At 45.4% G+C, this 26,782-nt stretch overlaps 1 protein-coding gene across 1 annotated transcript in view; it reads left to right on the plus strand.

The window, feature by feature from the left end:
- The first annotated feature begins 3,570 nt into the window (after nucleotides 1–3,570).
- LOC139424511 (integrin alpha-8-like) overlaps nucleotides 3,571–26,782 on the plus strand; it is a 52,811-nt gene continuing 29,599 nt past the window's right edge. The window contains exons 1-13 of the mRNA XM_071176437.1: nucleotides 3,571–3,990; nucleotides 4,686–4,834; nucleotides 6,610–6,710; nucleotides 6,860–6,980; nucleotides 8,855–8,916; nucleotides 12,869–12,914; nucleotides 15,307–15,432; nucleotides 15,793–15,837; nucleotides 16,320–16,363; nucleotides 17,549–17,605; nucleotides 17,737–17,789; nucleotides 18,358–18,563; nucleotides 22,115–22,312. Of these exons, the coding sequence (XP_071032538.1) occupies nucleotides 3,803–3,990; nucleotides 4,686–4,834; nucleotides 6,610–6,710; nucleotides 6,860–6,980; nucleotides 8,855–8,916; nucleotides 12,869–12,914; nucleotides 15,307–15,432; nucleotides 15,793–15,837; nucleotides 16,320–16,363; nucleotides 17,549–17,605; nucleotides 17,737–17,789; nucleotides 18,358–18,563; nucleotides 22,115–22,312 (1,396 nt within the window). The 5' untranslated portion in view covers nucleotides 3,571–3,802. The remainder of the gene's footprint in view (nucleotides 3,991–4,685; nucleotides 4,835–6,609; nucleotides 6,711–6,859; nucleotides 6,981–8,854; nucleotides 8,917–12,868; nucleotides 12,915–15,306; nucleotides 15,433–15,792; nucleotides 15,838–16,319; nucleotides 16,364–17,548; nucleotides 17,606–17,736; nucleotides 17,790–18,357; nucleotides 18,564–22,114; nucleotides 22,313–26,782) is intronic.

Genomic DNA, 26,782 nt, shown 5'->3' on the forward strand with positions numbered 1-26,782 from the left:
TGTTTGTGTCTGTCTGTCATGGTCACCATGTGCATGTGTGAGACCATATGCTGGTCTGTAATATAATGAGCCACTATGGTTCCATCTGTCTCTGGAGTTCAACACTGACATTCACTACTGTTCAAAAGTTTGGGGTCACTGGTTTTTGAAAGAAAAGCAATTTTTTTGGTCCATTAAGATAACATCAAATTGATCAGGAATACGGTCCAGACATTGTTAATGCTGTGTACTACTCCCTTCACAAAACAGTACAAACTGGCTCTAACCAGAATAGAAAGAGTGGGAGGCCCCGGTGCACAACTGAGCAAGAGGACAACTACATTATAGTCTGCCTAGAAGGCCAGTATCCCGGAGTCGCCTCTTCACTGTTGACATTGAGACTGGTGTTTTGCAGGCACTATTTAATGAAGCTGCCAGTTGAGGACCTGTGAGGCATCTGTTTCTCAAACTAGACACTCTAATGTACTTGCCCTCTTGCTCAGTTGGGCACTGGGGCCTCCCACTCCTCTTTCTATTCTGGTTAGTTTGTGCTGTTCTGTGAAGGGAGTAGTACACAGTGTTGTACGAGATCTTCCGTTTCTTGGCAATTTCTCTCATGGAATAGCCTTCATTTCTCAGAACAAGAATAGACTGACAAGTTTCAGAAGAAAGTTATTTGTTTCTGGCCATTTTGAGCCTGTAATGGAACCCACAAATGCTGATACTCCAGATACTCAACTAGTCTAAAGAAGGCCAGTTTAATTGCTTCTTTAATCAGAACAACAGATTTCAGATGTGCTAATATAACTGCCAAAGGATTTTATAATGATCAATTAGCCTTTTTAAATGATAAACTTGGATGAGCTAACACAACGTGCCATTGGAACACAGGAGTGATGGTTGCTGATAATGGGCCTTTGTACGCCTATGTAGATATTCCAATAAAAATCAGCTGTTTCCAGCTACAATGGTCATTTACAACATTAACAATGTCTACACTGTATTTTTGATCAATTTGATGTTATTTTAATGGACAAAAATGTGCTTTTCTTTCAAAACAAGGACATTTCTAATTGACCCCAAACTCTTGAACGGTAGTGTACATTAACAGGGAGGGGGGGAAGGGGTAGATTTAGACGGAGAGAGAGGTACGGACAGCAAGAGGAGTGCAGAGAGACATAAGGAAAGAGATTGAGAACAGCAGAGGGAAAGAGAGGGAGGGGTAAAGAAGGAAGAGGGCATGCGAGGGGAGGGGTTAAGGAGAGTTGGGGAAACTTGTCTCCATCTGGTAGGTCAAGGTTGCTCACTGTGACTCCCTCTCATCACCATGCAGCCTCAGATTATGTAACAAGCACAACACACACAACCCCACCTGGTTCATATCACTTGTCGGAAAATATGAAGAAGTGGTTTACAGTAATATCCCATCTCTACACACGCACACACTAACATAGAAACACATACATTTCAGCCTAAGTACTTAATTTTGGACAACAGCTAAATAAATTGTTACTCAGGTCATCACAGATCACAGATGTTTGGACAATGTGGTCCACATAAGTCATGTTTCTCTAACACAAATGGACATAGAGCATCTCTTTTAACATGTTCCTCATAACAGCTGAGAAAGAGCAGTACTCCACAGCAGTCACAGTTTTACAGCTCACTATGACTTTATGAGACTTTCAGTCTCTTGACAACAATGAAACACTCTGAAGTTTAAATTTAATTAAAACTCCTGATGCTGATTAGGAGCAGACTGAGTTAACGCAAGAACACACACACTTTACACACTTTACACACACACACACACACACACACACACACACACACACACACACACACACACACACACACACACACACACACACACACACACACACACACACACACACACACACTGGAGTAGTGATGTGGGCATAGTGGTATGGTCTGCTTTGATAAGACAACACTTCAGATCTACTGTACAGGATGTAGGCTATGCAGGCAAGATGTCTACAACACACACACACACACACACACACACACACACACACCACACACACACTGGAGTAGTGATGTGGGCGTAGTGGTATGGTCTGCTTTGATAAGACAACACTTCAGATCTACTGTACAGGATGTAGGCTATGCAGGCAAGATGTCTACAACACACACACACACACACACACACACACACACACACACACACACACACACACCACACACACACTGGAGTAGTAATGTGGGCGTAGTGGTATGGTCTGCTTTGATAAGACAACACTTTAGATCTACTGTACAGGATGTAGGCTATGCAGGCAAGATGTCTACACACACACACACACACACACACACACACACACACACACACACACCACACACACACACTGGAGTAGTGATGTGGGCGTAGTGGTATGGTCTGCTTTGATAAGACAACACTTCAGATCTACTGTACAGGGTGTAGGCTATGCAGGCAAGATGTCTACAACACACACACACACACACACCTCACACACACACTGGAGTAGTGATGTGGGCGTAGTGGTATGGTCTGCTTTGATAAGACAACACTTCAGATCTACTGTACAGGATGTAGGCTATGCAGGCAAGATGTCTACAACACACACACACACACACACACACACACACACACACACACTGGAGTAGTGATGTGGGCGTAGTGGTATGGTCTGCTTTGATAAGACAACACTTCAGATCTACTGTACAGGATGTAGGCTATGCAGGCAAGATGTCTACAACACACACACACACACACACACCACACACACACACACTGGAGTAGTGATGTGGGCGTAGTGGTATGGTCTGCTTTGATAAGACAACACTTCAGATCTACTGTACAGGATGTAGGCTATGCAGGCAAGATGTCTACAACACATGCAAGTTGTGTGTGGATCAGAATAGGTTACGAATTGATTTATAGCTTCACTTTTGGGAGAGGACTCGCGCAGGACAGGGGACTGGTAACGCGTGCCGTGAAACCCCATCACACACACACACGCACATAGGCCTACACACACAAACACATTTAGACACACACACACAACGTGTTAGGCCTAACCCATCTTTAGTTTTAGTCCGCGGGCTGGCGTGTTTAACTTTAGATCTCAGTAATAATTACGCAAGATAATTACCGGTGATTATTCTTTAATGGAAGGAAACGCACCTAATTAAACTCGCGCGGTCAGAATAAACGGTTTAATAATAAAACACCGCGAAACGCGAGATCTGTAATATCAGACTTCAATCAGTATCACCACACTGACTGAGGTCATGCCATATTATAGGACTATTGTGTGTGCGTGCGTGCGTGCGTGTGGGTGAGCGAGCGAGCAAGAAAGAGAGAGAGAAATAATGAATACATCCACTTTATAGTATTATTACTTCTCGATCCAAACCTACGAATCGAGAAAATTGCTTTTTTCCCTCCATATAAAACGATAGCTTTATGATGCAGCCACTTGGCGCGCGTTCTGATGTGGTCTAGGTACGGTCTTGAAGTGGGTCGAAGTGTTGTGCAACGGGGGCGCGCACAGAATAGAAGCGCGCTGCCGCAGCGACAGGAGAGTCTGGCTACAGGCTGTAGAGGAGTTTAGAGTGTGTGTGAGTGAGAGCGTCAAGAGATCTGACCCGGCGGAGAGTGTGTGTGAGTGCCTAGTGTGGGAGACAGCGGCGAGAGCGGAACGCACGGGCACGCACAACTTGGGATAACTCACCTGGCTGGACAGAAACATCTCTCTCCCCCCATCTCGCCTATCATCTCTCTCCTTGCTAAGGGATTCGAGCGGTGTGATAGACTACTGGTCTGGCTGCGGGGAAGGTGTTAATGTGTGCCTATAGGATGTATGCATTTGGTGGGATGTTGTGTCGCGTGGTGTCGGTGCTATGGCCTGTCCTTTCGATTGTCTCGGGCTTCAACCTGCATGCGGAGCGCCCTGCGGTGTTCCGAGGACCAGAGGGGAGCTACTTTGGTTACTCCGTGGACTTCTACCGACCGACCCCCGAAAGCAGCACGTGAGTCCGAAACAGTCCGAGACCACAACTATCAGTTTAAAACATTGCATTTTTTATGTTCTTAATTTCAATTTCGAACAGCCTACAAAGGTCTGCGGGTTCATGTTGGGTTAATATGAATTCAGTCTGGATTCCCCGAAACAACATGTCCGGACAGAGAGATGGGTTCATTCTCCTAATAAAATAGTAGAATAAAATATCATTATTTCAACCAGAAATTCGTCTTGCAAGTGAACACAAATTCAGTAACAAATGTCACAGAATAGTAAGCTGTTGGGAGTTTTCCAAGCCCACCAAGACTACAGGAAGCAACATGTCATATTGCTAGTAGCCTACTGTACTTGTGCTTTCTGTGCTGACTCTGATGAGCGCTGGGATTTGTAAACAAACTGAGGGCTGTTTTATTACCAAGATGCTCCTATCATGATTCTTGTTTCAGCTCCTTAGTTCTATGCTCTGGATAAGAGCTTCTGTTAAATGACTAAAATATTAATGTGTCTTGCCCAATGAATATGTTAATACTCTCTCTCTCTCTCTCTCTCTCTCTCTCTCTCTCTCTCTCTCCCTCTCTCTCTCTCTCTCTCTCTCCCAGAGTGTGTGGGTCTTTGTGTGTTAAAGACAATTTCTTTCTCTTAAGTTTTGTGTGTGAACATTCGGTTAGTGGCATTATATCTCTGTCATGACTGTCCCTGCAGGTTGAGTGTGTTGGTGGGAGCGCCCAAGGCAAACACATCCCAGCCAGGCATCATAGAGGGAGGAGCTGTCTACTACTGTCCCTATCCCCTAAACCCTGACCCCACCAAGCAACCCTACAGCTGCACACAGATACCCTTCGACAACGCCAGTGAGTTACACCATGCGGTGTACCTGTGTGTATGATGTGTGTGTGTGTGTGTATGTGCTAGTTTTGCTCTCACAAAGTTAATGAGTGAGTATGAAGGGGTTAACTCCTGCCCATGTGGTTGGCTTCAGGTTTCAGGAGCACAGAAGAACTGTACATGTGTGTTTTGTGTTCCTGTTAGAAGTGTAATTTCACCCGATGCACTTACATACATCCGGACAAATAACAGAACACAAGAGAGCGCCCTCACCACTAATGTGTGTGTGTGTGTGTGTGTGTGTGTGTGTGTGTGTGTGTGTGTGTGTGTGTGCGTGTGTGTCTGTGTGTCTGTGTGTGTGTGTGTGTTATGATCCACATGGTCTTTGTCAGCTGGAGTGTGTATGAAGAGGGCCATAGAAAAATAACTACTATTCATGTCTATGAGAAGGATATGTCGGTGGGTGGTGGCTGAATGCATCTGTCTGTCTGGTGTTCTGGAATTCGGGTCCTGTCACCTCTGTTTCTTTACTGAAAAACTACTTCCTGTTGCACTAACTGGTCTATTCTGATAGGATGGGCAATCAATTTCATAGAGATTAATAACTCGTCCACTGTCGTTCTCTCTCTCTCTCTCTCTCTCTCTCGCTCTCTCTCTCTCGCGCTCTCAATTATCCTGGGGGAGGGGTAAAGTGTGAGTGTGTAAGAAGCGGTCAGCGGGCTAGGGGGGCTAAACTGTGAGCACATGGGAATTCATTTTCCCTCTGAGACTGTGAGACTGGAGGGGATAAGAGGGGGGAAGGAGGCAATGTCTGCTTTTTATTAGATCTTCAGATTTGTGTGTGTGTGTGTGTGTGTGTGTGTGTGTGTGTGTGTGTGTGTGTGTGTGTGTGTGTGTGTGTGTGTGTGTGTGTGTGTGTGGTGGATATGGCTAAGGTTACTGTAGCCTCATTAATACAGGTTCAAACCAGCGACATAAGGGACAGACACACCCACGCATATAATCCATCATCACACACACACACACACACACACACACACACACACACACATAGATCCATACAGGGGGAAGGCGAGAGAGATTGAAGGAATTAAGCAAATTAGACTAGAGAGGGTGCATTATGGTGATCAGTGGCATGGCTGTGGTGCGCCTGGCCTGGTGCAGTTAAAGGGAAGAGAAGTAGCCACTTACTGGGTTAACGGTTAGGAACAGTGTGCAGGTGTGCATGAGGTCATTCTAATGACAAAACATGACACAAGACATATGGGGATAGCTCACTCAAATTTCATAATTAGCTCATCTCTTTCTTACCTTGTCGTCTAGTATGGGCCGGGAGAAACTGCAGTCTTCAGTGTGTGTGTGTAGGCTGCTGGTGTTTTATGAGGCGTACAGACTCCGTCTCTCTAAACAGGCCCAGCTGGCCTTCAATAACACAGGAAAGGATCTGCATTGGAGCAGGCTAACACACACACACACACACACACACACACACACACACACACACACACACACACACACACACACACACACACACACACAGTCATGCACATTTTGAACATGACAATGGACATTAAAGATCAAGGTGTATTTCTAGAAACTTCAATAGAAACATAATTTTAAAAAAGTTAGTGATGTCCATGTTACTTTAGTTAGCTAACAAATCTGGGCCTTCCATGGTGTATAGGCAGGCATGACCCATGTTGTACAGAGACTAGACCTATTAGGGCTGGGCCAGGTTGATTGATGCCATAATAAAACTCTCTCCCTCTTTCCCTCCTCCCTCCCCCATCTCTCTCTATAGATAACAGGATGATTAAGGTTAATGGCACCAGGGAGCCTCTGGAGTTCAAGTCACACCAGTGGTTTGGAGCCTCAGTTAGAACTCACAAAGACAAAGTGGTGGTGAGGAATGATATTCTGTCTAATCCTAACCCGTCATAGATGTAAACCACCAGTGCTATGACTAACTAATACACTTTGAACCAGTCATATACATGTATTGTGTGTGTGTGTGTGTGTGTGTGTGTGTGTGTGTGTGTGTGTGTGTCTAGGCCTGTGCTCCTCTCTACCACTGGCGTACTGTGGTGAACGGTGAGAAGGACCCGGTAGGAACCTGCTATGTTGCCGTCCAGAACTTCAGCGCCTACGCAGAATACTCACCCTGTAGGACCAGTGAGTTCACACACACACTAAGGTCACTATCAGGTGGCCATTCGTAAACACCCACTGGAACACACAACTAGGCTTGGGCAGTATACCGTATATACCGTATACTGGAGTATTTGGATAAAAGCCACGGGATGGTTTTTCAATACTGTCAAAACAAAAGTTTTTCAATTCATTTGAATATTTGTAGCAACTTTTTAAGTTATTACCTGCAGTCAACTTGTGCAATACCTTAGGAGATAAAGCAGATTGCGTTCTTCATTTTAACCTGCCACAATATTTTAGATGAAGCTCACAGTAGTTCCCCAGAACAGTTGAGCCAGTCACGTGTTTGTTTGTTAATAGCACCACGGGAGAAAGCGAGCTGATGAGTCCATAACTTTCTATATCTATTGGCGAGTCTCTGTTGTGCAGCGCAAATGAGGTGATGAAGTTACACTTGGATGCAAATCACTGCTAAATAATGGCTTTCTGCCAGAAGTCAAAGAGCTCTGGAGGAGTTGTCTGTATAGCTGCTGTTTTTTCCCTGTGCTTCTACCAATGTTTTGTTTCTCCCCCGTTCATCTCCCCATCTACTCCGTGTACACATGCTGCTCTTCTTTTAAAACGTCCGCACTCACCGAAAATGACATTCTGTAGCTACTTGCTATGCTTGGATAACTTTATGAGCTGTATTTGCCTGTCTGCAATTAGTTTATGATCATTTTCGCCCGTTAGCATTTAGCTATGTAATTTCGCTATTAGTTTGTGCAAATTTTATTAGCATTCTGGTAATAGAGGCCCAATGGGCTTTTCTTGCATTTTTACCCCCCCCCCCCCCCCCCCCCCCCCCCCTTGTGTTCTATGCCGGTAATATTGTAAATCCCGGTATGAGAGAAGGAAGGTATGACAATATGAAAATCTGAATACCGTCCAACCTAATGCACAACTCTTATCATTGACTCTCTACACAAACATCCTGACACACGCACGCACGCACACACACACACACACGCGCACACGCGCACACACACACACACACGCGCACACACACACACACACACACACACACACACACACACACACACGCACACACACACACACACCCGTCTGGTGTTTTAGTGATTCTGGAGGTTATTTAAGGGTTTGTTTTATGTTGTCAGTGATATTCTACAACATCGACATCAAACAACCTAAAAGGAAAACATAAAACATTCTACTCTACTGGACAGTTTTTATTGAGATCAACGTGATGGTCCCAAGGGGGTTGGACGCACAATGCTACTGTACAAACCCAGCACACCTGCACTCGCACACGCACACATACACATATCTACACACGTATGCACACACACACACACACACACACACACACACACACACACACACACACACACACACACACACACACACACACACACACACACACACACACACACACACTCAGTCTAATGTTTCCAACCCAGTGTGTGTATTTCAACAATTCTCTCTGGGAGCTTCCTGTTTAGAATTTAATGTGGATTTATGACCTCCGAGCTTACACACTCCAGCTAACACACAAAGCAGTCAGTATGTGTGTGTGCGTGTGCGCGTGTGTGTGAGTAGTTACGACTCATTTCACCTCTCCTCGGGGTGCCTCTGGAACATGGGGAATGATTTATTATCAGCCAGGTTTATACACACACACACACACACACACACACACACACACACACACACACACCATACCATACACTCTGATTTCTTCCACATAGAGTTTGGACATATGGAATAGTGGAGAGGTAAAGCTCGAGCTACATGGAGGGCCAGGGTCAGACTTTGTGGAACACTTCAACTAATAACAATTCATCATAGGAGGGTTGAAACAATGATCTGATATGGTGTGTGATTGTGTTTGTCAGATGATCCAAACCCGGAGGGACAGGGTTTCTGCCAGGCCGGGTTCAGTGTGGACTTCACCAAGGTAACAACCATCACTACCCACGTGACGTCCTCATCACCGTCCATGTCATGACATCCTCATCACTGTCCATGTCATGACATCCTCATCACTGACCATGTCATGACATCCTCATCACTGTCCATGTCATGACATCCTCATCACTGTCCATGTCATGACATCCTCACCACTGTCCATGTCATGACATCCTCATCACCGTCCATGTCATGACATCCTCATCACTGTCCATGTCATGACATCCTCATCACTGTCCATGTCATGACATCCTCATCACTGTCCATGTCATGACATCCTCATCACCGTCCATGTCATGACATCCTCATCACTGTCCATGTCATGACATCCTCATCACCGTCCATGTCATGACATCCTCATCACTGTCCATGTCATGACATCCTCATCACTGTCCATGTCATGACATCCTCATCACCGTCCATGTCATGACATCCTCATCACTGTCCATGTCATGACAATCCTCAATACAGAGAGAACCCCTTAGTTATTGTCTAACACACAATCACAGCCGAGTCAACATATTCCGAGACGTGTGTGTAAAAATACATGTTTGTCATATCAGCCTCCCTCCTCATCCTCACTTTCTCTTTGTCTAACTCCTCCCTTCTCAGGGCTATAGAAAGACACACAATCAGGGTTAGAGGGGAGGGAGCTAGGAGGCATGCAACTTTGTTCGTTTCAATCACATAGGGCCTTGCTCATGTGAACATCTGAACCCTCTGCCTCTCTGCTCAACGTACCCTCTTGTACAGGAAGCTGTCATTTTCATCAGGAAGTACACATGGATGACTGAAGACAGTGTACACACACACACACACACACACACACACACACACAGAGAGAGAGAGAAACAAACAGACATTGTCTTTTATGATTGTTTCTTCACTGTTTATCAATCAGTGTGTACAGGTAAATCAGGATGAGCTAGGCCAGTTCAAGGTCCAATGCAGCCATTTTTATCTGAATATTAAAAAATGTTTGGGTAACAATGAAGTACCTTACTCTGATAGTTTCCGATTAAAAGGGTAAAAATAAACAAAAACAGCTTCTTAGCAAAGAGCAATTTCAAAGCAAGAATTTTGCTATAACTGTCTGGGAGTGGTCTGAGTGGAGAGGGGGAAACTGAAAAATAGATGTTATTGGCAGAGAGTTTTGGAACTGACTTTGTTATTGTTCTATTAACTAATGTACTACCTGGTGATGACACCAGGCAGGCCAAAACTACATCCCAACAAAATAGGCTGACATTTCAGATGGTCTTTTCAAACAGCTCTTACACTAAAAGTGCATTATCATAATGTGGAAATATATATACAGTGCCTTGCGAAAGTATTCGGCCCCCTTGAACTTTGCGACCTTTTGCCACATTTCAGGCTTCAAACATAAAGATATAAAACTGTATTTTTTTGTGAAGAACCAACAACAAGTGGGACACAATCATGAAATGGAACGACATTTATTGGATATTTCAAACTTTTTTAACAAATCAAAAACTGAAAAATTGGGCGTGCAAAATTATTCAGCCCCCTTATGTTAATACTTTGTAGCGCCACCTTTTGCTGCGATTACAGCTGTAAGTCGCTTGGGGTATGTCTCTCTCAGTTTTGCACATCGAGAGACTGACATTTTTTCCCATTCCTCCTTGCAAAACAGCTCGAGCTCAGTGAGGTTGGATGGAGAGCATTTGTGAACAGCAGTTTTCAGTTCTTTCCACAGATTCTCGATTGGATTCAGGTCTGGACTTTGACTTGGCCATTCTAACACCTGGATATGTTTATTTTTTAACCATTCCATTGTAGATTTTGCTTTATGTTTTGGATCATTGTCTTGTTGGAAGACAAATCTCCGTCCCAGTCTCAGGTCTTTTGCAGACTCCATCAGGTTTTCTTCCAGAATGGTCCTGTATTTGGCTCCATCCATCTTCCCATCAATTTTAACCATCTTCCCTGTCCCTGCTGAAGAAAAGCAGGCCCAAACCATGATGCTGCCACCACCATGTTTGACAGTGGGGATGGTGTGTTCAGCAGTGTTGCTTTTACGCCAAACATAACGTTTTGCATTGTTGCCAAAAAGTTCAATTTTGGTTTCATCTGACCAGAGCACCTTCTTCCACATGTTTGGTGTGTCTCCCAGGTGGCTTGTGGCAAACTTTAAACAACACTTTTTATGGATATCTTTAAGAAATGGCTTTCTTCTTGCCACTCTTCCATAAAGGCCAGATTTGTGCAATATACGACTGATTGTTGTCCTATGGACAGAGTCTCCCACCTCAGCTGTAGATCTCTGCAGTTCATCCAGAGTGATCATGGGCCTCTTGGCTGCATCTCTGATCAGTCTTCTCCTTGTATGAGCTGAAAGTTTAGAGGGACGGCCAGGTCTTGGTAGATTTGCAGTGGTCTGATACTCCTTCCATTTCAATATTATCGCTTGCACAGTGCTCCTTGGGATGTTTAAAGCTTGGGAAATCTTTTTGTATCCAAATCCGGCTTTAAACTTCTTCACAACAGTATCTCGGACCTGCCTGGTGTGTTCCTTGTTCTTCATGATGCTCTCTGCGCTTTTAACTGACCTCTGAGACTATCACAGTGCAGGTGCATTTATACGGAGACTTGATTACACACAGGTGGATTGTATTTATCATCATTAGTCATTTAGGTCAACATTGGATCATTCAGAGATCCTCACTGAACTTCTGGAGAGAGTTTGCTGCACTGAAAGTAAAGGGGCTGAATAATTTTGCACGCCCAATTTTTCAGTTTTTGATTTGTTAAAAAAGTTTGAAATATCCAATAAATGTCGTTCCACTTCATGATTGTGTCCCACTTGTTGTTGATTCTTCACAAAAAAATACAGTTTTATATCTTTATGTTTGAAGCCTGAAATGTGGCAAAAGGTCGCAAAGTTCAAGGGGGCCGAATACTTTCGCAAGGCACTGTAAAACACAGGAAAAGAGAGAGGCCAGACAGTCTGCTTGGAGTTCGCCAAAAGTCACCTAAAGGACTATCAGACCATAAGAATCAAGATTCTCTGGTCTGATGAAACCAAGATTTAACTATTAGACCTGAATGCCAAGCATTGGAGGAAACCTGGCACCATTCCTACGGTGTGGCATGCTGGTGGCAGCATCATGCTGTGGGGATGTTTTTTGGCGGCAGGGACTGGGAGACTAGTCAGGATCGAGGGAAAGATGCAAAGTAAAGTACAGAGAGACCCTTGATGAAAACCTGCTCCAGAGCACTCAGGACTTCAGACTGGGGCGAAGGTTCACCTTCCAACAGGACAACAAGCCTAAGCACACAGCCAAGACAACGCAGGAGTGACTTCGGGACAAGTCTCTGAATGTCCTTGAGTGGCCCAGCCAGAGCCCAGACTTGAACCCGATCGAACATCTCTCTAGAGACCTGAAAATAGTTGTGCAGCGATGTTCCCCATCCAACCTGACAGAGCTTGAGAGGATCTGCAGAGAACAATGGCAGAAACTCCCCAAATACTGATGTGCCAAGTTTGTAGCGTCATACCCAAGAAGACCCAAGACTGTAATTGCTGGCAAAGGTGCTTCAACAAAGTACTGAGTAAAGGGTCTGAATACTTATGTAAATGTGATATTTCAGCTTGTTTATTTTTAATACATTTGCAAATAACCTGTTTTTTTTTGTCATTATGGGGTATTGTGATGTCATTATGGGGTATTGTGATGTCATTATGGGGTATTGTGATGTCATTATGGGGTATTGTGATGTCATTATGGGGTATTGTGTGTAGATTGATGAGGTGGGAAGAAAAAAAACATTTAATCAACTTTAGAGTAAGGCTGTAATGTAACAAAATGTGAAAGTCAAGGGGTCTGAATACTTTCCGAATGCACTTTAAATTCAGCTTTTGTCCAGTCTTGAGGAAGTTAGTCCTAACCCTGGACTGACCCAGACTTTCTCTTCCTCAGGAGGGGACACTGGTGGTTGGTGGACCTGGCAGCTTCTACTGGCAAGGTAACATTAGCTCCGTCTATGTGAAACACTAGAATTGCAAAAAAGAGGCAGAGAGAGGGAGAAAGAGATGAGTTTAGCAGCACGATCAAGACACATTCCTGCACCAGACCTGGATTCACATAGTATTTGATTAAGCACTGCTCCAGTTCATTCTCTCATTCCTGATGTGCAGTTTGATCCCAGGAGAAGCCAGATTAGGACAATGTAGAGTGAGAGACCCTCCCTCCTCTCACTCTGATAGGAAGTGTTTGAGTGAGTCTAGTCTCAGTTGTAATGAGCTGATCAGAGGGAAATGGGGTGTGGAGGAACTCCCACTCACCATGATAATTAGTGTGTGTTGGAGGGCAGACACCTGCTTCACAGTGGACCTTGAAGTTGGAAAGTGTGTGGGTGTGTGTGTGCTGTGGGGGGCATGGTGGGAGGGGTTACTCTTCCTGTCTCTCCTGTCCTGATGTCTCCTTGCTTATCTTCATTGAGGTGATATTAGCACACAGCTGTGTGTGTGTGTGATGGTGAGTGTGCATGCAAGTGTGCATTTGTGTGTTTATGAGAGACAGTTACTAATACAGGGTAGTAAACGCTCCTCCTTTTATCACGGTCACATCATGTTAACCTCTGTGCCCTATCGCTCCAGTCGCTTAATTCATTTTAAAAATGAAAGAGGATAGGAACATGCTTTTACAACAAGAACTGCCCACTATGTCTGCCATATGTGTAATGAATATGATGGGAGACACAGAGCTAGTTTCAAGCGCAGGGTGTAGCAGGTGTTTATTGTAAAGGACCACAGGAGGAGGCAGGTAGCTGGGTCCAGGGGCAGGCAGAAGGTCATACACAGGGGGTCCAACATGGCAACAGTACAGGCAGTGAAAAGGCTGGTAACGTAGACCGGGAGATTAGGCAATAGGTTGATAACAGGAAATCCGAAAGGCTAAGGTACAGGCAGGGAATAGGCAAAAGGCGTCCTTAGTGAGGCAGGCAAAAACTATCATACACGGGAGGAGTAAATCACGGGGAAAACCAGCTCAGAAAGACGTGTGTCACAAAACAAAAAATACCTCACAGTGATGGGGTGCAAAGAACTGAACTAAATAGTGTATGATAATGACATACAGCTGTGTGAACAGGTTATCAGAATTCAGGTGATTGGGATCTGAAGAGTGAGCTGCGTTCAGGGGATCTACGTGTTTGAGGGTGTGAGTTGGATGCAGATGTTACAATATGCCTTCAAAATGGAGCGAGAGACAGAAGTGGGTGAGAGAGAGAAAGAGAGATGGATAGTCAGTGAGTATTTTTATGAATTAATATTATGGTGTATTAATCCTTTGTTGAAGGTGGTTTATGATCTCTCTATGCCCCTGGTGTGTGTATAAGCGTTTGTGTGTGTGTGCATGTCGTTGCCCTCAGCTTGGCTCAGCTTCCTGGTGTTTAAACACTTCCTCTAGATGTTTATTAAAGCTCTGAGCAGAGAGTTTATTGTCTCTAATATACAGCTATTATCACAGGTGATTATGCTGAGTTATTATGGGAAGCCTTTTATACAGCTTATTATCAGAGGATCTGAAGGAACCTCTTATACTATCAGTAATGAGGAAGTCTGCAGAGGGTTAGGGGTCTGTTTCTGTAATTAGGGTTAGGAGCTGTCTGTGGAGTGTGTGTGTGTGTGTGTGTGTGTGTGTGTGTGTGTGTGTGTGTGTGTGTGTGTGTGTGTGTGTGTGTGTGTGTGTGTGTGTGTGTGTGTGTGTGTGTGTGTGTGTGTGTGTGTGTGTGTGTGTGTGTGTGTGTGTGTGTGTGTGTGCGTGCGTGCGTGCGTGTGTGTGTGTGTGTGTGGAGAGGGTCTTTTTCTGTGTCTGTGGTTACGGTCTGTGAAGAGGGTCTGTCTTGTCTGAGTAGAAGGTCTGTCTTTGTAAGTCTGTGACTTGGGTTAGGGTATGTGTAGGTATGCGTCTGTATTTAGGCTTAGCGTCCAAGTCTGAAGGGAGTTAGGAAAAGTTGGAGTCTGAGACAGGGGCGATTTCTCTCTGCCAGTACCCACCACATTAAGGAGGATTGATGTGAGGTTGAGGGCAGCTGGAGATAAAGCAGGAGGCCTATGTTTGTCTGACCTCCCCCTCCATCGCACAGCATTTGCTACAATAGCAGAGAGAGAGCGAGAGAGAGAAAGTGTGTATGTGTATGTCATTCTAACTCCTGCTAACGAGGTGTTTCAGTGTTCCTCAGGGAAGAGCACCTCATATTTGTGAGTTTCATAACAAATGTCAGGAAAGTGTGTAAGGGGGCGTGCATGTGTGTATGATAGACTGACAGTGCGGAAGTTATTGCTCACCATTGGGTCTGGGGTTGGCCTGTTCGTTAGTTGACCATTGTGTGTTTCTGACCTCTCTCTCTCCAGGTCAGGTGATGACTGCAGGCGTAGCAGAGATATTGAATGGTTACTCTCTGAAAGCCGTGCTCAGGAGAGTCCCTGGAGAGAAACAGACACACGCTGCAGCTGATACCCATGACGACAGCTACCTAGGTAACACACACACGCTGCAGCTGATACCCATGACGACAGCTACCTAGGTAACACACACACGCTGCAGCTGATACCCATGACGACAGCTACCTAGGTAACACACACACGCTGCAGCTGATACCCATGACGACAGCTACCTAGGTAACACACACACGCTGCAGCTGATACCCATGACGACAGCTACCTAGGTAACACACACACACTGCAGCTGATACCCATGACGACAGCTACCTAGGTAACACACACACGCTGCAGCTGATACCCATGACGACAGCTACCTAGGTAACACACACGCACAGTTTCATCTACACACACAAACACTCACACGCTCACTCACTAATATATCTCTCTTGTCTGCAGGTTACTCTGTGGCAGTAGGGGAATTCACAGGAGACTCAGAGCAAGGTAAAATACAACACTTTCATCTCTGTGTGTTTTGTGCTTGCAGGGTTTCAGAGGCTACTCCTATGAACCGTAACTAACTAGTAATTACACTGCAAACTAACCAAGAAAAGTAACTTGCTACAAAACCATATGTTCTGCCTCCTACATCTTCCTAATTAAAACATGGCACCAAGTGCCAAACCAAAGGTTGACACATGGTTGTATTATGATTTTATTGTGGTTGTGGGCTGGTTGTGGTCTCATCTTTGAATTCCTTAAAGCTGGAGCTTGCTGGCTTGGGTTTGTGGTCTGGTCTGTACTGGGAACAGGGTTGGGGGAGGTACTCATATCAAAACCACTCTCTATCTTTCTATCTTTCTTCAGCTTTTAGTGTCTTCAGTCAGGGTGGCCTAGAGACAGAGACACACTGAAAGGCAGGCATCCAGACAGGCAGACAGAAAAGCAGGCAGGCAGTGTGATGTGTGTTCCTCTCTCCTTTCCAGAGCTGATAGCTGGTGTTCCGAGAGGGGCACAGAACTTTGGATATGTAAGTACAGAATCACACGCATGCATAACAGCACACACACACACACACACACACACACACACACACACACACACACACACACACACACACACACACACACACACACACACACACACACACACACACACACACACACACACACACACACACACACAGTATATGTAAGTATTGAATTTTAAAATTCCTGTGTGTCCAGAGAGGAAATGTTTCCAAAGTAGAATTCCATTCCTAGTTACTATCGCTTAGCAACAACAACTCCCCCCACTCTGACCACAACACAGTCCTATCTGTGTGTGTTTGTGTGTGTCCTGGACTCTCCTAAATGACACACAACTTCCTCTCCATGAGAGCTGACCCAGCCTGACCCCTTTCCCTGACACACACATGACCCCTCACCTCTAACACACAGCTCATTGCCTGTTCACACACACGCACACACACACGCACACACTGACAGACACTGAAACCTAGATAGAGATGTATTCAGAGCAGACAAGCCTGTCAGGTTGTGTCAACAGGCTCTGGGGCCGGTAGCCCTCACATTTGTGGTCAGTGGGCGTCAGGGCTAGGTCTGTTAGGCCTGATGAGACTAGAGTAGCTGTCAGCCCACGTTAAGCCTCTCAGACCTGAGAAGACAACCAGTCTGACACCCCTGAGAGAGAGGCGGAGGAGGGGGGGCAGGGAGTTAAGTGTCTGCACATGTGTCTTTCCCTCTGTCTGCCTCTCTCTGTCTGTCATTCCGAGCGACTGTCTGTGTGTATGTCCGTCCGTCTGCCTGTCCGCCTGTCTGTTTCTCTATATGTGTTGGTGTTTTGTGTATGTGTTTGTCCCTCTAACTTTGTGAGTGCGTGCACATGTTTATGGGTGAGTGTGTGTAGCCCCTGGCTGTCTCCATGTGGTTGTTATTGTAGGTCTTTTGAAGGAATTCCCAACCCCTCTGTCTCCCCCACATCTGGGGTTATGGAAATGGAGGGTACGGAACAGAGGAGGGGAGGGGGTAAGGCAATGGGGACGATGGGGGGTTGAAGGGGCGAGACAGGGGGAAGGGGGACCAGGCAGAGGGAAAGAAAGAGTTTTGGGCTGAAGAATTCTGTTTCTATTTCAGCTCATTACATCCTGTGAATGCGTTTGCATGATGCCTGTGTGTACCTGTATTAGGTGTGTGACTCTTGTGTCCTGTTTTAGGTAGCTGTGATTAACTCCACTAATCTGACATTCATCATGAACTTCACAGGAGAGCAGGTCAGTAACACACAGTAACGTCACACACATACACATACACACACTGCTATTAATATTTTACCTGACTACTTTATAGCACTACTGTACATCCCTGACTGTAAGTGACGTCATGTTGTGAAATGTTTTGTCAGATGGCTTCCTACTTTGGCTATTCTGTGGCTGTTACTGACCTCAACGGAGATGGGTGAGTTGTCTGTCTGTCTCTCTCACTTTTTCTATCACTTTCTCTCTCTCTCTCGCTCGCTCTCTCAATTTCATTTTCAATTTAAGGGGCTTAGCTTTTCTCTCTCGTCTCTCTCTGTCTGCCACTTTGTCACTTTTTCCCTCTCTTCCTGTCCCTACAGATCTTCATGGTTCTTGCAGTGAAATAATTGTTTAGTCCGAGCTAAGAATGAAGGCAGTTGAGTGGGCGAGGGGGGAACGAGAGAGAGAGGATTGTTAGTATGTGTTCCAGCTGTAGCTTGTTCTCTGATTCTGATTACTGAACTCTATTTCTGGAGCCAGACCACATCCTTTCTGACATGTCTGTATAACACACTAAGCTGTGTGTGTGTGTGTGTGTGTGTGTGTGTGTGTGTGTGTGTGTGTGTGTGTGTGTGTGTGTGTGTGTGTGTGTGTGTGTGTGTGTGTGTGTGTGTGTGTGTGTGTGTGTGTGTGTGTGTGTGTGTGTGTGTGTGTGTGTGTGTGTGTGTGTGTGCGTGCTGCCCACTGTGTGTGTGTGTGAATTCTAAAGCTGTGTATATTTCCCCCAGGTATGATGATGTACTGGTAGGAGCACCTCTCTACATGGAGAGAGAGAGGGAGAGTAAACCTAAGGAGGTGGGCCGTGTCTACCTGTACCTCCAGCACTCCCCGCTCACCTTCTCCGAGCCCCTTCTCCTGACGGGAACACACACCTTTGGACGCTTTGGCACTGCCATCGCCCCGCTAGGAGACCTCAACCAGGACGGATACAACGGTAAGCTGTGTGTGTGTGTGTGTGTGTGTGTGTGTGTCTTTCCCCTCTCTTCCCGTTCAGTGTCCACTCCCAGTGTATTGGTAGGCAGAGGTTTTTATATGTTTCCTCTTCATCTCTGGCTGTTTGGTCTTGGAGAGCGGATATCTTATCAGATGCTCCGATGGGGGAAACCGAAGGGTCTTCAGCCAATCAGGAATTGCGGTGTTAGTACTGATGATGAGCAGGGTTTGAGGGGTGTGCGCGCGCGTGTGTGTGTGTCAAGAGAGAGAGTTATTTTTCATCTCCAGATGTCCACTAAGATAGGGGCATCTGGAAGTTTCTGTCCCGCTGCCCAGAGTTCATTCTGCCTCACGTTGTGTTTGCTTTTTAAACACACACACCAGTGGAGGCAGATGAGGGGAGGACGGATCATAATAATGTCTGGAACAGAGCAAATGGATTCGCATCAAACACATATTTGATACCATTCCACTCATTCCACTCCAGCCATTACCACAAGCCTGTCCTCCTCAATTAAGGTGCCACCAACCTCCTGCGACACACATATACACACATGCACACACATACACACACACACACACCCAAACACGTTCAGGTCTGGAGCCCAAATGCTTTTCGGAGCCTCAGGCATTTCTCTGGTGAACATATGATAACAATCCTACTTAGTTATTTATGTATGTGTTTATGTTCTTAAAATGAGCCACTCTCCCTCCACTCCCTCCACACCATCATCATCATCAGTACTAAATCAATAAACCTGAATCAATGTCTATCAGTGTGGAGGCATAACTCAATCAGTCACTCAAACGCACATATAAGACAACAACCTCTCCCTCAATGTGAGCAAGACAAAGGAGCTGATCGTGGACTACAGGAAAAGGCGGGCCGAACAGTTCTCCATTAACATCCCCGGGGCTGTAGTGGAGCGGGTCGAGAGTTTCAAGTTCCTTGGTGTCCACATCACCAACAAACTATCATGGTCCAAACACACCAAGGCCGTCGTGACGAGGGCACAACAAAATATTTTCCCCCTCTGTCACACAGCCTGGAGTGGTGGGTGCAGAGTCAAGCGCAGAGAGCAGAGGATAATGTGGACAACCAGGCTTTATTGCGGCATCCACAACACACGCCCAAAACAACAGGCGAATATCAAATAAAGTGTCCAACCCAGAACAGGGCACCAACAGACAGGGAGCACAACACGCAACAACCTAGACTAACAGAGAACAAGCCCGCACAAAAACAGGCGGGCCTAACAGGCTTAAATAGTCCTGAATCAAAACTAAAACAAGAAACAGGTGCAACCAATAAGACATAACAAGCAGAAAAGGAAAAGGGGATCGGTGGCAGCTAGTAGACCGGCGACGACGACCGCCGAGCGCCGCCCGAACAGGAAGAGGAGCCACCTTCGGTGGGAGTCGTGACACCCTCAGGAGACTGAAAAGATTTGGTATGGGTCCCCAGATCCTCAGAAAGTTCTATAGCTGCACCATCGAGAGCATCCTGACCGGTTGCATCACCGCCTGGTATGGCAACTGCTTGGCATCTGACCAAGACCTATATAATAGGCGGTGTCAGAGGAAAGCCCATAAAATTGTCAGATTCCAGTCACCCAAGTCATAGACTGTTTTCTCTGGTACCGCACGGAAAGCGGTACCGGAGTGCTAATTCTAGGCTCCAAACTTCTTCAGGATTGGTGGGTCCCCTGTGGTACAGTTGAGCTAACGTAGGCTAATGCGATTAGCATGAGGTTGTAAGTAACAAGAACATTTCCCAGGACATAGACATATCTGATATTAGCAGAAAGCTTAAATTCTTGTTAATCTAACTGCACTGTCCAATTTACAGTAGCTATTACAGTGAATACCATGCTATTGTTTGAGGAGAGTGCAGAGTTTTGTACATGAAAAATTATTAATAAACAAATTAGGCTTATTTGGGCAGTCTTGACACAACATTTTGAACAGAAATGGAATAGTTCATTTGATCAGTCTAAAACTGTGCACATACATTGCTGCCATCTAGTGGCCAAAATCTAAATTGCACCCGGGATGGAATAATACACTATGGCCTTTCTCTTGCATTTCAAAGATGATGGTACAAAAAAACCTAAAAAACAGTTTTTTTCTTTGTATTATCTTCTACCAGATCTAATGTGTCATATTCTCCTACATTCCTTTCAAATTTCCACAAACTTCAAAGTGTTTCCTTTCAAATGTTACCAATAATATGCATATCCTTTCTTCAGGGCCTGAGTCAGTTCGATTTGGGTATGTCATTTTAGGCGAATATTGAAAAAAGGGCCGATCCTTAAAAGGTTTAACAGCTACTACTCCCAAGCCATAAGACTGCTGAACAATTAATTAAATAGCCACCGGACTATTTACATTGACCCCCCCCCCCTCCATTTGTTTTTGCACACTGCTGCTACTTGCTGTTTATCATCTATGCATAGTCACTTCACCCCTACCTACATGCACAAATTACCTCTAACCTGTACCCCTTCACACTGACTCGGCACCTCCTGTATATAGCCTCATTATTGTTATTTTATTGTTACTTTTTATAATTTTTTTACTGTAGTTTATTTGGTAAATATTTTCTTAACTCTTCTTGAACTGCACAGTTGGTTAAGGGCTTGTAAGTAAGCATTTCACGGTAAGGTCTACACTTGTTGTATTCGGCACATGTGACAAATTAAGTTTGATTTGATAACCCTGCACACACACACACACGCACACACATGCATTGAGTGAACTCAGAGGCTTTTGTCCTTAGGTTGATACATCAGCCAGGGTGTGGCTGGGTTAGACTGGGAATGTGGAGGTGATCACACACAGGACAGATCAGTAGAGGATCCATTAGCCTCAGGAAACTGCAGCGCAAGCGGAGCCAGAATGGAGCTTGAATGGAGCCAGAGACTCCAGCTGTCTGAGCCACAATGGAGACTAGAGTCTGATACACTGTGATGTTCTCCCTCCTTATCAAACAGTAGTGTGTGTATATCTGTGTGTGTGTGTCTCTGATTACCTCCCTCATAATCACAGAGCAGTGTAACCATGACAACCCTCTGTTTGTAGTTTTCAACTCCATTTTTCCCTACAGCAAACATGATGTAGGTGGGGAGTTGCGGTGTGTGGGGGGGGACAGACTAACACCTGGCAATCACTGGTGGAGGGTAACCATTGGCTGCTCACTGCCCCAGAATCTCCTGCCTGTGCCTATTAGACAGTTCTACATGTTTGACATATACATTTGGAGAGAGAGAGAGAGAAAGAAAGAAAGAAGGAAATGGAAAGAGAGAGGGGTAGTCCTAGGTAGTCTCTTTACCTCTCCCTCAGGGGCTTTCACTTGATGATGTCTAAACCATTCCTCTCTCTCTTGTTCTTTTTCTCTCATCACTCTCTCCTGCTGATGTGAGCTGGTCTGCTGTATCACTTCAGAAGGCCAGCCTTATAACTCATACTGGAGTTGGTTTTGTGTTTCTATCTGTGTTTCCTACCGTCATACCCCCCCCCCCCCCCCCCCCCCCCCCTCTCTCTGTCTGATAGACGTGGCAGTGGGTTGTCCGTTTGGTGGGGAGGACCGGAGTGGCCTGGTGTTGATCTACAATGGCCAGAGAGACCTGACGGCCCGCGGCCTAACCCTCAGCCAGGAGCTCTATGGAGCCTGGGCCTCCAGTAGTGGCCTCTCCGGCTACGGCTTCACCCTGAGGGGGGACAGAGACCTGGACAACAACCATTACCCTGGTACACTCCCATGCACCTTACTTATTTTATCCTCTTTTTTCCATTTCACTTCTCTCCTCCCTTCTTCTGGTGAAGTCGTTACTCAGGAGGGGTAGTGGGGTTACAGAGCTGTTGCCACAACGATTCTCTGAGGACTTCTTGTCCTGTCCCAGGAAGAGAGAGGGGGGGGGCATGTGCACTAAAACATCTAAAGGAAATGTCAAAATGTTTCAACTTCATATTCATCATCTCCAGCACCACCCCAACATCAACGTATGTAAAAATAGTGTTTCCATGTTTTGTGGGAAAAAAGATATGAGGGAGATAAGTGTTTCCAATGACATCATCAGTGTGCATCGTGGGATTTTAACCAATTATGAGTAGGCATTGTCTACTAATTACCTACTAATTGTTTGATGATGTCATTGGAAACACGTATTTTCTTTATTATTTTTGCTACAAAACATAGAAACGTGCCATTTACACATATGTTCATGTTGGGATGGTGCTGAAGATGATGAATATGAAGTTGACATTTTTTAAAATTTCCCTTTGAAAGTGTTTAGTCTGTTTGCCAGATATTTCATCATAGTGTTGTAGGCCTCTAGCTGACACAGGCCTCCAATTCTTCAGAAGAACATGTTCATGTGGCTGATATTACTTTGGAGAGACTTCCTCTTTTGTGATGTCATGGTACAGATGAACATGCCACACTACAGCAATCTGAAGGGAAAGCCTGTGTCTGAGTGTTTGTATTTACATGTTCAGTCAGTGGTAGTCTGAAATTGCTGTGTGAGTGTTTAAAAAGGTGATTTGAAAATGTTTTGAAATTAAACTTTTGTATCCCTTTGTTTTCCCTTCAATTTGGAGCCATTCTAAAGGCAGCATAGTTCAGTCTTTGTACCTCTATAGACCAAGCTGAAAGGCAGCCATTCTAAAGGCAGCATAGTTCAGTCTTTGTACCTCTATAGACCCAGCTGAAAGGTAGCCATTCTAAAGGCAACATAGTTCAGTCTTGTACCTCTATAGACCCAGCTGAAAGGTAGCCATTCTAAAGGCAGCATAGTTCAGTCTTTGTACCTCTATAGACCAAGCTGAAAGGCAGCCATTCTAAAGGCAGCATAGTTCAGTCTTTGTACCTCTATAGACCCAGCTGAAAGGCAGCCATTCTAAAGGCAGCATAGTTCAGTCTTTGTACCTCTATAGACCCAGCTGAAAGGTAGCCATTCTAAAGGCAGCATAGTTCAGTCTTTGTACCTCTATAGACCCAGCTGAAAGGTAGCCATTCTAAAGGCAGCATAGTTCAGTCTTTGTACCTCTATAGACCCAGCTGAAAGGTAGCCATTCTAAAGGCAGCATAGTTCAGTCTTTGTACCTCTATAGACCAAGCTGAAAGGCAGCCATTCTAAAGGCAGCATAGTTCAGTCTTTGTACCTCTATAGACCCAGCTGAAAGGCAGCCATTCTAAAGGCAGCATAGTTCAGTCTTTGTACCTCTATAGACCAAGCTGAAAGGTAGCCATTCTAAAGGCAGCATAGTTCAGTCTTTGTACCTCTATAGACCCAGCTGAAAGGTAGCCATTCTAAAGGCAGCATAGTTCAGTCTTTGTACCTCTATAGACCCAGCTGAAAGGTAGCCATTCTAAAGGCAGCATAGTTCAGTCTTTGTACCTCTATAGACCCAGCTGAAAGGTAGCCATTCTAAAGGCAGCATAGTTCAGTCTTTGTACCTCTATAGACCAAGCTGAAAGGCAGCCATTCTAAAGGCAGCATAGTTCAGTCTTTGTACCTCTATAGACCCAGCTGAAAGGCAGCCATTCTAAAGGCAGCATAGTTCAGTCTTTGTACCTCTATAGACCAAGCTGAAAGGTAGCCATTCTAAAGGCAGCATAGTTCAGTCTTTGTACCTCTATAGACCCAGCTGAAAGGCAGCCATTCTAAAGGCAGCATAGTTCAGTCTTTGTACCTCTATAGACCCAGCTGAAAGGTAGCCATTCTAAAGGCAGCATAGTTCAGTCTTTGTACCTCTATAGACCAAGCTGAAAGGCAGCCATTCTAAAGGCAGCATAGTTCAGTCTTTGTACCTCTATAGACCAAGCTGAAAAGTAGGAATTATTATTTTATTTTTATTTTCTTTCCATATTGTCTTCTTTCTGTAACAACAACAGATGTCCTCTGATCTCTCCATCCCACAAACAGGAAATCTGGGTCTTTTATAATGAAAACATCACACACGCACACACACGCTAACACACACAAACACACATACAGACACATATGCACTGCATGGCTTGTGATCAATTTCACTGGCCTCTGAGTGTAGGTGTTGAGTCTGTGCCAGGCTATGAACCAAAGCCAGACCATATACAGAATCACCCCACATCGAGTTACTCAGTCACACACACTATACAAACACAATGCATATACATATAAGCATGCAGACACACACGCGTGCGTGTTGTAACTCAGGCTTTCTAAGACCCTCTGGGAAAGATCTGGTAGTGGAGGGAAAGCTCCCGGGTGGCATAGCGATCACACACACACACACACACACATACATATAGTCTGTCGTTAATATGTTAGTAAAGTCCCTTAGATGGACCCTTAGATGTTTCATAATTATGAGAGGACTGCTAAGGCATCTGTGCGCCTGTTTCACGGTGTGTTTCTGTGCATATGTTTGTGTGTGCATAAGTCTGTTTCTATAGGTGAAGTTGTATGATCCCATAGGTACAAAACCCATGTTACTCTTAGAGAGAGAAGGGAGGGAGGATTAGAGAGATGGATCAGTGTTCCTGATGGATACAGTCGTGTGTCTCTACCAGGGGACTCATGTGTCCAGCTGGGTATCAAACCTCGATTGTCTGCACGCCTCAAGACTGCAATAACCCACCGAGCTCAAGTCTAGGCGGCATCTCTCAGAGGCAACACAAGTTTTGAGGTCTTTCACAACAAGGTTGCACATCAGCTTCTTGGAAGGAGTGTTCCTATTTAAACTAACCCTGGAGAAGTGACTGGGTCAAAGTCAGAGAGAGCAGTCAGTCAGGAACAGCAGGAGATGTCCCAAGTACACAGAGGTTACAGCCTGCTAGACGCACACTGACCCTGGGAAGCTCTGCTGTTCCCACTCCTAGGGTTAAGGTTAAGGTCAGTTTTGTGTGTGTGTCAGGGGTCAGATGGCCTGATGGCAGGAATTATGTTCAGCGGTAGAGATCAAATGCTGTAGACATTTATAACTTGCCAATCAGCATTCCCACTGACTCAGCTCTACTGAACATAAAACACACACAGCACACACACACACACACACACACACACACACACACACACACACACACACACTGAACACTTTGACAGTGGACACACTGAACACTGGTTCTAAAGAGAGAGCTCATACAGAAGTTTGAAGCAGCCAGTCTCTGACAGGTTGTGTAAACGTTGGATGGCAGCCATATTTCTCAGAGCAGGGAGTCCGGACTGGCCTAGAGGTTTAGTTACTCAGCATACCCCAAAGGTACACTTACTCCAAATGTGTGTCTGTATGTGTGTGTGTTTACATACTAACCTCAAATCAGTGGTGGCAGACATGTTTTTATCAGTGTAGAAATATGATTGACTTGGAAGGGGAAAGTGTGCCATAGGCTATGTTTTATTTACTCCAAAAGTACATTTACCCCAAATCAGCCTCTGTGTCAGTAGCACTTTTCAGAGGGAAAAGAACGGCCGGGTAAGGAGTACAGATGTACCTATGGGAGTGCACACACACACACACAACACACACACACACACACACACACACACACACACACACACACACTTAGGCACGCACCACAGGAGGTTGGTGGCACCTTAATTGGGGAGGACAGACGTAGTAGTGACTGGAGCGGAATCTGGGGAATGGTATCAAATACATCAAACACATGGTCTCCAGTTGTTTGATGCCATTCCATTCGTTTCATTTCGGCCATTATTATGAGCCGTCCTCCCCTCAGCAGCCTCCACTGGCACGCACGTATGCACACATACACCTACGGAGTAGTGGGGTTGGGTTTCGCTGGAGTGTAAAACGGACAGATCCAGGACTTTGGAATGAGAGCAGCATTCTTCTGTTGGAAGTTAGGGTCCCTGAGGCTGAGCTGATGTTTGGACTGTACTTTTTGCGCATGTGTGTGTGTGTGTGTGTGTGTGTGTGTGTGTGTGTGTGTGTGTGTGTGTGTGTGTGCGGTTAGATCTGCCTGCTGAAAGCACACCTTAGCTCTGATGACTTTTACAGACTGTGGTTGAAAGGCCAAGTGCTTTAGCTGCTGTCCTCTTTCCTCCTCTCTGCCTCGTTCCCCCTCTTCCTCCTTTCCCCCTTTCCAACTTCCCTCCTCACCTCTACCTTTCCAACTGCCCCCCGTACCCCACAGACAGCTAGAGGTCCCACTTCCTCTGCCGGCCCCTTGTTACACCTATCACACACACACACACACACACACACACACACACACAC

The sequence above is a fragment of the Oncorhynchus clarkii genome, chromosome 2 (genome assembly GCF_045791955.1).
Source record: "Oncorhynchus clarkii lewisi isolate Uvic-CL-2024 chromosome 2, UVic_Ocla_1.0, whole genome shotgun sequence".
Lineage (NCBI taxonomy): Eukaryota > Metazoa > Chordata > Actinopteri > Salmoniformes > Salmonidae > Oncorhynchus > Oncorhynchus clarkii.